Here is a 13,759-nt window from a genome sequence, read left to right as displayed (position 1 = left end):
AATGAGATGTTTTTTTTTACGCTGATTATTAAAAAATAATTCTTAATCCAAACACATCCTTAATAATGAATAAAAGGGTTGCCAAATCGAGATTTTTTGGATTCAAGGTAACTTTGATTTGGATATTTTATTGCATTCGCTGTGATAAACAGGAACAAAATGTACGGACAAAAACAGACAAAAAGTTTGCACGGCAACCATGTGTGGGTATTATTTAACCCTATCGATCAGAGTGTGAAGCGGCAAGAGGAGGTCAGGGGTAGGGGTGGCAATCGGGTCGGGTCAACGGGTCAGCATACCTCAACACGAACCCGACCTGTTTATTAAATGGGTCGGCTGTGGCAAACACAAACCCGACCCATTTATTAAACAGGTAACCTGACACGACATGGTGAACCCGTTTAATAAACGGGTTGGGTTGGGTTGGGTAAACGAGTCGGGTCAAGTCGGGTTGGCGGATGAGTCTGATCGGGTAAATGGGTTGGCGGGTTGGGTTCGGATAAACGGGTTTACCCACCCACCTAACCCGTTTATTAAACGGGTCAGCCAGGTTGGCATACCCCTAACACGAACCCGACCCAATAAACAGGTTAGGCAAGTCGACCCATTAACGACACAAACCCGTTTAAGCCAAACCTGAACCCGCCTAAGAAGCGGGTTGGCGGGTCGTGTCAAATTTTGCCACCCCTAGTTAGGGGTGGCAGCAGCACTACAACAAAGCAGTAGATTAGCGACGACCACATTCCGTCGCTACCCATGTTAGCGACGGATTAGCGACAACGAGGCGACGGTATGCTTACGTCGCGAATATTTCGACGCTAACTGGCGACGGAATTATTCCGTCGCCAGGTCCGTCGCTAATTGCGATGGACTAACGAGCGCTATATTCCGTCACCAATCCACCGGTACTAAACGACGACCATGGCTTGGCGACGGATTTACTTCCGTCGCTATGTCGTCGCTAGATTAATATGAATAGCGACGGATGGTTCCGTCGCTAATCCGTCGCAAACACGAAAAAAAATTAAAAAAAAATTATTTGAAAATTAAATACCGAGAACTGTACAATTTATATTTCCTGTACAATTTATCTTTCCTGTAAATAAAAAACAAACCACACAAAAAAATTCATATAACAAGAATCTACAACAATTAATCGTTCCACCTTAAAATTAACAAGTTTAATTATTTACAATTCAACAATTACAATTAGGAAACATAAAAAAATAGAACTTCTTCAACACAGTTCTCTAATCATCGCCAAGATTTTGTGCGTCTTCTTGTTCATTGTCTTTATCTGTCCCTTCAGCTCCACTACGCTGATTATCGCTAGCAGCCTACACAAGAAAAGAACAGTCAATATTGATAAACAAAATATAATGAAATAAATTACACACTATATGTGATTCTATCATGTGCTCATGTGTGATCTAAGGCAATAAAAAAACTCTATATGTGATTCTATCATGCTCATATATGCTCTAAGACAGACAAAAAGTTATATATATATATATATATGTGATTCTATCATGCTCATATGTGTGCTAAGGCAGTCAAAAAATTGAATATGTGATTATAGCATATTCATATGTGTTCTAAGGCATCTAGAAAAACTCTATATGTGATTCTACCATGCTCAGATGTGCTTTAAGGCAGGCAAAAAACTATATATGTGATTCGATCATACTCGTATGTGTGCTAAGGCAGTCAAAAAATTGAATATGTGATTATAGCATGCTCATATGTGCTCTAAGGCAGGCAAAGCAAAAAAATGTATATGTGATTCTATCATAAATGATATATGTTCTAAGGCAGTAAAAAAACTCTATATGTGATTTGTGCATGCTCATATGTGTTTTAAGGTAGTCAAAAAACGGAATATGTGATTATAATGTGATTATAACATGCTCATATGTGTTCTTAGGCAGTCAAAAAACTGAATATGTGATTATAGCATGCTCATATGTGCTCTAAGGCAGGCAAAAAAACTTTATATGTGATTATAGCATGCTCATATGTGCTCTAAGGCAATAAAAAAACTCTATATGTTATTATAGCATGCTCATATGTGCTCTAAGGCAATAAAAAACTATATATGTTATTATAGCATGCTCATATGTGTGCTAAGGCAGTCAAAAAACTGAATATGTGATTATAATATGCTCATATGTGTTCTTAGGCAGTCAAAAAACTGAATATGTGATTATAGCATGCTCATATGTGTTCTAATGCAGTCAAAAAAACTTTATATGTGATTCTATCATGCTCATATGTGTTCTTAGGCAGGCAAAAAAACTTTATATGTGATTATAGCATGCTCATATGTGCTCTAAGGCAATAAAAAAACTCTATATGTTATTATAGCATGCTCATATGTGCTCTAAGGCAGTCAAAAAACTGAATATGTGATTATAACATGCTCATATGTGTTCTTAGGCAGACAAAAAGTTATATATGTGATTCAATTATGCTCATATGTGTTCTAAGGCAGACAAAAAACTGAATATGTGATTATACCTGAGAGGGACCTAGAATCGAAGATCCCCTTTCCAGAACAGCGGCCTTGATCTCATTTCGGAGAAAGGAGGCGACAGTGTATTGAAAGTAGTTATTCAGTGATTCATTAACGATCTGGCGTACATCATCACCGGAAAGAATAGTTGGCTGCTTGGAGCTTATGTCGGCGCAAGAAGTCGGTGAGCCGTAACTGGAAGAACCAATAATTGGTGAAGTGTTCATATTACTCCCAAACCCGAACACGCGACCTTTTTTGGGTTCACCTGCTGCAGTCACCCATGCTGTAGGATCAAATGATGGATGCTGAGTAGCGTCATCGCCATATCGCTCTACCATCTGTTGCTCATATGCCTCCTACAAAATAATGTTTAAAGTATTCATTAATAATTAATGATAACATTATGATAACTTGCATATATATTGCAATGATTATTAATAGAATTAATACATACCGTTGTCGTTCTCGCCTTCTCTGATACGAAGACTCCCGTGGTCTTCTGTTTATGTGTTTCAACAAACACATCCTTATATGGTACACTGCCTCCTTTTTCTGCTTCCTGCGAAGTTAAATAACAAAAGATTTAGTACACAAGTTTGCAACAATACTTATGAAATTAATATTATATATTAATGAGTTACCATTTTCTTCAGGTGGCTCCCAAATGTCCTAGATCCACCTGTGTGTAGATGGGCTTCGGGCATCTTCGATCGATTTTGTGCAGCCTTCGCAAAGCGATTTCTAAATGCATCTCTCACCCACTTATCGCACATTTCATCCCAGTAATCTCTCCTGATAGTAATAGGACCATGGTCCTTCCACAGTAATGGATCATCTACTACGCCAGATGTTTTTTTTGCTGCAGTCTTCATAGTGTGCAGCATGTCTGCAAATTGATTGACAACCACCTTCTGTCACACCTTCCTTGCATCATTTTCTTCCACCGTAGTTGCGAAGCGATTCGAAGCCTACAAATATTTTCAGAAAGTTAGTAGACATTGCTTAAATAAATTAAATATGAAACACATTAACTATGAGGAACAACTGTATACCATGAATGAGGACCACAATATGTCTAACACCTCCTTTGGGTACTCTTTCCATTGAGCAACTGGTCCTGGTAGATGTTGAAGAAGTGAATTCCTAATCTCCCGTACTACTTCTTGTGGCTCAAACCTCGTGCTGCACATGAATTGTTACACAATAAATATCAATATAAAATATTTAAAAGATATGCAATAATTGAAAATAAAATACTTACGATCGATTATCGATATACACTATTCGAATGAGTCTTCTTGTGCCAGCCTGAGAAGACCCTGTTTCCTGTGTTGGCTGTTGACTTGTGTGATCAACTGGTGTAGGTGGGTTGTGTACAGGCGCAACATCATCTGTAAAAAAATACATTAGAAATTCTCAGAATGCGCATTTGAACTAATCAAGCATCCAATTAGTTATATGATATACCTATCACAGGAGCCCGTGAAGATGAAGGCTGAGCCTGGCTACTACTGGATGAGCGACCACTATAACCTCCATGAACCATATTCTAACAAATAACCTATGTCATACAATATATTCAAATAATTCACATCAAGTATTACAATGCATTCAAGTCATTCACATCAAGCATTGCAATGCATTCAAATCATTCGTATCAAGTATTACAATGCATTCAAATAATTCAAATCATTAACATCAAGTATTGCAATAATTCAAATCATTCGTTGCATAAATTATAATACATTCAAATAATTGAAATCATTCACATCAAGTATTACAATGCATTTGAATCATTCGTATCAAGTATTACAATACATTCAAATAAATTTTTTAATCATTCACACCAAGTATTGCAATACAACTCACATCAAGTATTGCAATGCATTTAAATAGAGGTTTGTAGTATAAGATTTTGCTCACTAGCTTGAGAATTCTTCCTCGTCACTAGTTTGACTTTCTTCTTCTTCTTCTTCTTCATTGTTTGCCCATCCACTTGGTACATCATTTGGATCACATTCCTCTATGAATGTTTCATCGGCCAATGGAGATATGACATGCATATCATGCGCAACATCGTGACCATAAGCGAAGTCATAGACATCATCTGATTGATAGTAATCGCTGTCTTCAGCTAACTCATCTTCCTGTAACTGATCATACTCGGGGTATAGTTTGGATTTCACCTTGCAAACTGCCCACCATTCATTTCTATCTGACTTTTTTATACTTGGATATGAAGTATAATAAACTTGTTGAGCTTGCGAGGCTAATATGAATGGTTCATATGTTCCAAACCTGGATTTATGATTCACCTCCACAATGCCTGAAGCTTTGTCGAGTCTTGTTGCAGTTGGATCAAACCAATGACACTTGAATATCGTAACCCTGTTATTCATGCCTAAGTAAGTCAACTCTATTATTTCCTCTATAACACTGTAGTAATCATGTTCATTTTCACCGTAGCTGCTACCCTTGACACACACGCCACTATTTATCGTTGATTCGTTTATACCGTAGTCTTTTGTATGAAATCGATAACCATTTACGATATACCCATTGTAGCATTGCACAACTTTGGTCGGACCATTTTCTAAATCACATATTCCTTGATCTTTAACATCACCATGGCAAACCTACGCATAGACATAAATAATGATTGTGATCACGATCAATTAAGTAACTTAGTGTTGTTTATAAGTACAAAATTTATGTTAGCTTCTTTACCAACTGTTTCAACCACTCCACAAACTTAGTTTCACGTTCTTTTTGTACTTCTGCATCAGTGAGATGTGAAACTTCGCTTTGCAACTCTAGATCAAATCGTCTGCAAACCACAAATACTTATATTACCGAGCCATGTATCCACATATAGAACATAAAAGGATTTATAATTGAGTTGCATATACATATACTTACTCGATGTATGGGTCGATCGCTGAGCAATTAAAAAGAATATAGATGTGTGCTGCATCTTGCTCTCGATCTGTCAATAGCCTTGATCGACAACTACCAAATGCATGCCCAAGTGGTTGAAATATCGACAGCTTGTCAGCTACAGTTACTTGTTCTCCATCATCGTTATGGGGCGGGCATGTGTAACGTGTTGGAATATGAGGTTCGAAGTACATAGATGAGAAATTTGAAATCTCTTCTAAAGTGTACGCCTCACAAATAGAGCCTTCTACTCTGGCTTTATTACGAACCTTTTTTTTTTTAGGTCGAACATGCATCTGACAAGAATATACATTTCAAATTTTAAATATCTGTCATTAAAGAGACAAATATAAAAAAACATATACCTTTCAAATGGGTACATCCATCGATATTGCACAGGACCACCAACCCTTAGTTCATATGGCAGATGTATGATCAAATGTTTCATAACATCGAAAAATGTTGGCGGAAATATCTTTTCTAGCAGACAAACAGTGGTGATGACAGAGTCCTCGAGATTCTTACATCTGATACAACGACCTCCGATGCGCACAATGTTCTGAAAAATCCGCTCAACTCAGACAATACCCCCCATATAGGTTTGTCTAACATATCATGGAATGCTAGGGGTATCAATCGTTGCATAAAGATATGACAATCATGGCTCTTCAACCCATATAACTGTCCATCGTCAATCTTCACAGCCCGAGCAATTTTAGAGACATATCCATCTGAAAATCTCAGTTGTCTCAACCATTGACATACATGTTTTATTTGATCAAGTCCGAGCACGTACTTCGCCTTTGGTTTCAGTACTTTGCCATTATACTCTTTGAGTTCTAATTCTGGTCTTTTACATATTAATTTTAAATCCATACGGGCCTTCGGATTATCCTTCGTTTTTTCTTTAATATTCATTACTGTATTGAACACATTATCAAACACATTTTTCTCTACATGCATCACATCTAAATTATGTCGTATCAATAGGGTCGGCCAATACGGTAGTTCCCAAAAAATAGATTTTTTCGTCCAATTGTAATCCTTCCCAAATCTATGGAAGGGTGTAGGACTGCAGGCATCTGTTAATACATCTGGAAAGTATCGCAATCTTCTTAGAATCTCTATGCCGGACAATCTTGAGGATGGACCTTCCGTTTCAGTTGTGCCTGCTTTAAATGCATTCTTTTGATGTCAGAACGGATGATCGTTGGGTAGAAATCAACGATGGCACTCAAACCAGCAAGGCTTCCTTCCATGGCTCAATCTAAAAGCTTTGGAATCCTCCATGCAGTACGGACAAGCCAACCTCCCATGTGTGCTCCAACCAGATAACATACCATATGCAGGAAAGTCACTGATTGTCCATAGAACAACGACCTTCATGTTGAAATTTTATTTTTTGTGGGCATCATATGTGGTAACACCGTCATCCCACAGTACTTTTAGTTTATCAATCAATGGCCTTAAATATACATCAAGATTTTGGCCAGGTGAGGTCAGACCAGGGATCAACAGAGACAAGAAAAGATTTGGACGTTTCATACACAAGCTTGGTGGAAGGTTGTATGGAGTTACAAATACTGGCCAGCATGAGTATGGAGTTGATCTACCCCCAAATGGATTAAATTCATCTGTACATACCCCGTGTCTAACATTTCGCACTTCCATTGAGAAGTTCTGATGAGTACGATCAAAGTGCTTCCAAGCTTCAACGTCAACAGGATGCATGATCTTGTTTTCATCGTGTCGAACTTTATTTGCATGCCATCTCATGTGTTTAGCTGTTCTTGAAGACATATACAATCGCTGCAATCTAGGAGTGATAGGAAAGTAGCGGAGCGACTTGTATGAAACTTTCTTTGATCTCGTGCTACCATTGCCTCTTGTCTTTGGCTTGAACCGAGGATGCCCACATGACGGGCATGATATGTTGTTTTCTTGCTCCTTGAAATACAACATGCAGTGATTTGGACAAGCATCAATCTTTTTGTAACCCATACCTAGAGCGTTGACCATAACTTTCGCACGATAGAAATTTTGTGGCAATTTCTCATCTTTGAGCAACATACTCTTCACAATCATGCACAAACGGTCAAAACATGATTGACTCAAATTATACTCGGACTTCAAATTCATTAGTTGAAGAACTGCAGACAAGATAGTGTGACTCTCACAACCGTTCCAAAGTGGCTCATCAGCATCTCTAAGTAAATCATAAAATCTACTAGCTGCATCGTTTGGTGATTCTTCATCTACGACAGTTCTTATATCACTAGAACTCATAGCAGAACCCCGTTCTGTTCCTGCGGCATCAAATATCAAATTCGTATATGGATTATCGTGCACCACATTCACACATGCATCAAAATCGTTTCTAAATTCTTCTCCATGAAACGTCCAGTTCTGATAATCACTCACAAAACCCTTCCTGTATAGGTGATGTCTAATGTCATGAGGTTCTACAAATCGATTATTCTTACAAATCTTACAGAGACACCTAATCCGACCTGTGGGATCTACTGTACTGACACTTGCCGTTGCAAATTCAATAAAACTGTCAACACCATCCATATATTCATGCGATAACTCATTGTCCACTATCCTACGGTACATCCATTTACGGTTTGCAGTCATTTTGTCGTATGATGTTACAAATAGTATCCTAACCAGTTAAAAGAGAACCATCAGAATGCTATGATGAAGAAAATATCAAATTTATCATGCAATATATGATGTCATACAATCACAAGAATTATGATGCATGCATTGATAACTTAATATTTTTATGTGCAAACTATTCATGACACGATACATTCATTTGAAGCATGCTTTCAGTATACAATTTCACATGGAAGACATAATCAAATTGAAAGTAACTATATGTAAGCATGGATACAATCACATCAAACATTGCAATACATCGAAATAATTCATATCAAACAAATGTCAAACATGTACCTGCAGCAAACACACTTCAATATCCCACTAACTACTACCATGCCTAGCATGGACTCCGTACTCCAAAAATAAGAACACTTTCATATTCATACATTAAAATCATGCTCAACATGATCTCCGAACTCCAACAAAGCAGTCCTAGATATCAACAACTAAGTGAGTGTGTGAACAATAAAGTGTTACATTCAATAAATTAAATAACATGTGATGCGCTTGCATCACTTACTCACCACGGGTATTTACCCGATTTACATTGTTTTTGTCACTTACTTATCACGGGTGGTGGGGCACAAGCGAGTTCCGTTGAGAAATCTGCACAAAAAAATGATGTTTTAAAATGAAGTCACCATGAAAAAAAAACCCTTTCAAACTTAGGACAATAGGATCCTGCCAACTCATCTTTGGGCGGATATGGATCCACGAATATCATATTTGTAGGCTCAGGAGGTTGCGGATGGAGAGGTGTGAGGGTTGAACTCGAGCACGACGAAGGAGAGAGTGCAATGGGAAAGGGCTTTTCCTTGCCGGGGTCGACCCCCTGACGGGGTCGAGCGCCTGCCGGGGTCGACCCTCTACCGGGGTCGACCTCCTGCCGGACATGACAAGGGGTTGACCCCCTGTCGGGGTCGACCCCCGGCCGGACACGACAAGGGGTTGACCCCCTGCCGGGGTTGACCCCCGGCCGGACACGGCAGGGGGTCGACCCCCTGCCGAACATGACAAGGGGTCGACCCCCTGCCGGACATGACAAGGGGTTGACCCCCTGCCGGGGTTGACCCCCTGCCGGACACGACAAGGGGTCGACCCCCGGCCGGACACGGCAGGGGGTCGACCTCCGGCCGGACACGACAGGGGGTCGACCCCCTACCGGGGTCGACCGCCTGGCGGAGTTGACCCCCTGCCGGAAAATGCAGGGGGTCGACCCCCAATCCATTTAACGGTGGGGCCCGGAAATACCTGCTATTGCTCCGGGCGGCGGCGGCGGAAGGTTGACGGAGATCGACTTTCGGCGAACGGTGGTGGTCGGCAGAGAGGTCGACGGGATGGATAGGGCGACCGAAGGAAGAGGGCGGCAGGAGGGAGAGGGCGGCGGGCGGGAGCAGCGAAAGAAGAAAGGAAGAAGAGGGTTGGGATTAGGGGTAATGCGATATTTCGCGACGGCTTAGCGACAGATTAATTCCGTCGCTAAGCCATCGTGATTCAAAAAACGAAAAAGGCGACAGAAAATATTCCGTCGCCTAGGCCGTCGCTATTTTGCGACGGAATTTTAGCCGTCGCAATTCCGTCGCGAACTGCCGTATTTATTGCGACAAAATATTCACTCACACAATCCGTCGCTAAGTAGCGACGGATTTTGCGAGGGAATATAATCTGTCGCTAGTTTCGTAAAATTCTCCAATTATAGCGACAGATTCATTTCTCTCGTTAATCCGTCGCTAAGTAGCGACGATATAACGCCGTTGCTAAATTCCGTCGCTAATCAACTGTTTTTTTGTAGTGCAGATCGGGTTTGGTTCGGACTCAAGTGAAATCAGACTTGGATGAGATTTTTGAGTATGGTATCGAGAATAACTCAGGTCTAATCATGTCTATTATAAGAGAAACCATACCCGGACTTGATAAAAACTACATGAACCCGACCTGGATCATACCAGTAAAATAATATTTTTTATTATTTTTACATTAAAAATTTGCAGGTCTTAATCAAAACTCGGGTCAGGCCCGGGTTTGGTATAAAATTCACAAACTATACCCGGGTCCATGTATTAATCGGACCTTCAAGTTCAGACCCAGGTCTTAATCAGGTTTTCTTATTTGTCACTATACCCAGACCCTATAGGGTTTGGTCCAGGTCGGGTCTCGGTAAACCCGAACCGTTGACACCCCTACAAGAGGGTATGCATCTTTAATTTATTTATTTTTACTTTCTTAATCCAAAAGTTGGATAGCTTGCATAGTCACAAAAGTTAAAAAACAAGGAAATAACGCAGCCTCTTTCTCGCGATAAATTGAATATATCTAGTATTTGTCATGTTTTTATAGGCAAGATATTGCCAATAAAATTAATTAAAAATATAAAAAGTTTCTGAAATTGATTTCTGACGATATTTACGTTTTTTACTGGCAGGGTAAATCATGTATTGAAAAACAAAAGAGCCGATATTTGTGACACTGATAGCATACATCAAGTTTCGTTTCCAAGCTAAAGCCACTCAGCTTAGTTGCTGCTAGTTTGCCATCCAACTATCCAGTCTCAGCTCATTGTAGACATAATTTAATCAAACAAACATATTAGGGTTTTGTTAGACTCTTCTGAAAAAAGGCTAAAGAGAAATGAATAACTACCAGGGATGGCAGGGGACCGAGGCAGGGGAGAGGGCGAGGAACAAGGTTCGTCCCGTCTCAAAATCCTGTCGTTCATTCCCGCCTCTTTCCCCCCACGGGTTTTGATTTTAACCTACATCTCAGTTTCATGTCCTCCATCCCTGGTTCAAACTGGGTGAGGGGGAGCGGGGCTCCATTTTTTCCTCGGTCCATTGTCATCCCTAAAGAAGGATTGGGGACAGGGTAGGGATCAGGACGGTGCGGGGAAAAGCATAAGTCCATCCTCGCCTCCATCCCCATTTCATGTCCTCCATCCCCGTTTTCCCCCGGTCCACTGCCATCCGTAATAACTAGACCAATGTTGTCAGTACCCGCATCGGCCCTGAATCGTTTGGCCAAAGATTCAGGTGAATCGGCCGATAACGATTCTCAAGTGAATCATTCTTAATTAGATAAAAAATAATAAAAAAATATTGTGTGATTAAGAATATGGCGTGCTAAAATCATTAAAATAATATTAAAAAAATTAATTTTAAGTATTTTTTATATTTATTAAAAAATAGCCTATTCAAGTAAGTAACATATCAATTTTTATGTACCGATATTGACAACATTGAACTAGGCAACAAGTCATCTCTCTCTCTCTCTCTTACAATCCAAGGAAAAAACCCGAGCAGGGATTCGGGGAGTGGTTATGTGTCATGGCTATGGCACTTAGACATGTCACTTAACCACTCTTTTGATCTCAAGTCTTTCAAACCCTCTCATCACAAACCGCGCATTGGCTGTGTAATAACCGCAATTTTTTTTGGAATATTATACACAAATTTCGTAATATTGTGATTTGGGTCTGGGATCCAAGTTTCGGATCCATGATCCATAAAGGGGTCTATATATATACATATATACCGTATAAACTTATATGTATATATATATAAATATATATGTAATAACTTTAATTAATTTAATTATCTAACTGATAGGTATTTAAAACAATACGTAGATGGGCTGGGATTCGTTTTCCGTATCCATATATCCACACACACACACACACACACACACACACACACACACACACACACACATATATATATATATATTATAGTATATAATAATAATAAGTTTGTTGTTGGATCCATTTGGATCCGACCTTCGGATCCACTCTGCAACACTATCCAAGTCCGTACCTCAGTCTCGGATCCAGTCCCGAGCCGCGCCCCGCGTACGCAAGGTAAGTGTATATTTTTTTTATCCCGATACTGGGCTGCCCGATAAGCTGCATAGGGTTCTGAGTGAACCCTAACGCATGGCGATTGCGCGATAGGGGAAGGGGTGTGCGCAGCCGTCGGGGAGGAGGGGGTAACTACCTCCTTCCGTTTCGGGGCCACCCGCCCTATTTAATCCCCTCCCACACCTCTCTTCCTCTCATGCCCTCTGTCTTCCTCTTCCTCCTACTCTCCTCTCCCTCTCTGTCTCCCTTGTCCCTCTCGACCCGAGCTTGGCATTGGAGATATCGTCGTCGACAAGATCATTGTTGCTGCATCTCGACAGACCTCTGCAACATTCCTGTCCCTCCCGATCTCGATAGTCACGACAATGCCGGTAGGGTCATCAACGTCGGAAAACCTTCCGACCACCTGTTGTTCGGTCACCGACCACCTCCTGTCGCCAACCATCTCCAGTCGTCAGCGACAACTCTTCCACCAGAAAAGGTAGGAACTTCGTAGTTTTTCTTGTTGGGTTATGGATTGGGTTTGGTTGGGAATTGGGTCTGTCATGAGGGTGGGGAGAAAACCTATTATCGCAGGTTCAGTTGATCCTGATGGGGTTCTTGGCTGCCGGAAAACCCAAGTGGGTGAGTGGGAATTTCGGCAACTGCAATATTTTGATTTGGGGAACTTCTTGGTACCCCCAAATTTTGGGGGGAATTTCGAATTCTGCTATGGTAGGGTTCTATAATTTTTGTGGGCTATGGAATGTGCTCGGGTGTGTGCATGTGAAACAAGAAGGAAAATCCCCAAATTGGGGGGTTTTGTCAACCCTAAATCGAAACCCCAAATCTACGATTTGGGGGTTTCAGATTGTTATTAAAAAGGAGGATTTGAGGGTTGAGGTGCCGAAGAATCCTTAAATTCGGATTTCTGACAGCAGGATTGACTACGGTTTGTAGGGTATGGGTCTGTCTTGCTTTGAATAAGCAGATATTCTCTTTGTTCTTTTTTTTGTGTTCTTGATAAGATTACTTACCTGTTTTGGTATAGTCCACTATCATTGTTTTCTCCTTTGCCATGATCATCACCATGAATTGTTATCCTTTTCTGATATTATGATATGCAATTTAGATCTTTCACAACATTGTCATTTCAGATTTAGATATGGGTATGCAGTCTCATGCCCCAAGTTGGATTTCCAAAAGAAAAAAATAAATAAATAAAAATAAAAATAAATAAATCTGTTTGGAACATATTAGATACAATATGGCCTATATGCATTCTTGTAATGTAACTTACCTCCCGGTGGTGGTCTCTGAATCTGCAGAACATAGTGAACAATGGTCCAAAATTTAATTCATTTAGTTTGTTGGTTACATATGATTTGGGTTATTGGTATTCCTTTCAGGTGTACTGAGGGGTTTGGGTAATTCGTTTCACGCTAATATATGATTCTTGATGTCCATTTGATGTACGTATTTGAGAGAGGTGATGCTTTTAACTGGATCAATTTGGGCACTTCCATTAGTCTATGTTGTATGGTTAGGGGGAAGTAGTTACTAGTTGTGATTGTACTAGCATTGTCTTGGACTTGTAGTGAGAAGTATTGATTCATATTTTTAGGAAGAAAGACTGTTTAAGTTGACCCAAAATGGTTAATTTTGGACGGATTGTGCTGTCTGTGGTACTAAAATTGTGTTATTAACATAGGTTGTCTGTGGTACTAAAATTGGGTTAGTAACCTAAGTACCTGTACACGCATATGTGAGTGTGACAATGGTGGTGTGATGGCATCTGTAAATTTCATACT

General features: G+C 40.1%; 1 protein-coding gene across 1 annotated transcript; it reads right to left on the bottom strand.

The window, feature by feature from the left end:
- Positions 1-1,113: 1,113 nt before the first annotated feature.
- Positions 1,114-12,414, bottom strand: LOC149836679 (uncharacterized). Its single transcript, XM_090007892.1, has 4 exons — positions 12,292-12,414; positions 2,970-3,074; positions 2,518-2,871; positions 1,114-1,337 (listed from the first exon to the last, which is right to left on the bottom strand). Exons 1-4 carry the CDS (start codon positions 12,412-12,414, stop codon positions 1,251-1,253), a joined length of 669 nt encoding a protein of 222 aa, XP_089864018.1. The 3' UTR covers positions 1,114-1,250.
- Positions 12,415-13,759: the final 1,345 nt, after the last annotated feature.

Source organism: Nuphar pumila, chromosome 5, assembly GCF_984573655.1.
Source record: "Nuphar pumila chromosome 5, dmNupPumi1.hap1.1, whole genome shotgun sequence".
In the NCBI taxonomy this organism is placed as follows: domain Eukaryota; kingdom Viridiplantae; phylum Streptophyta; class Magnoliopsida; order Nymphaeales; family Nymphaeaceae; genus Nuphar; species Nuphar pumila.
The sequence above is the reverse complement of the archived record's forward strand: the minus strand, read 5'-3'. Positions and strand labels throughout refer to the sequence as shown.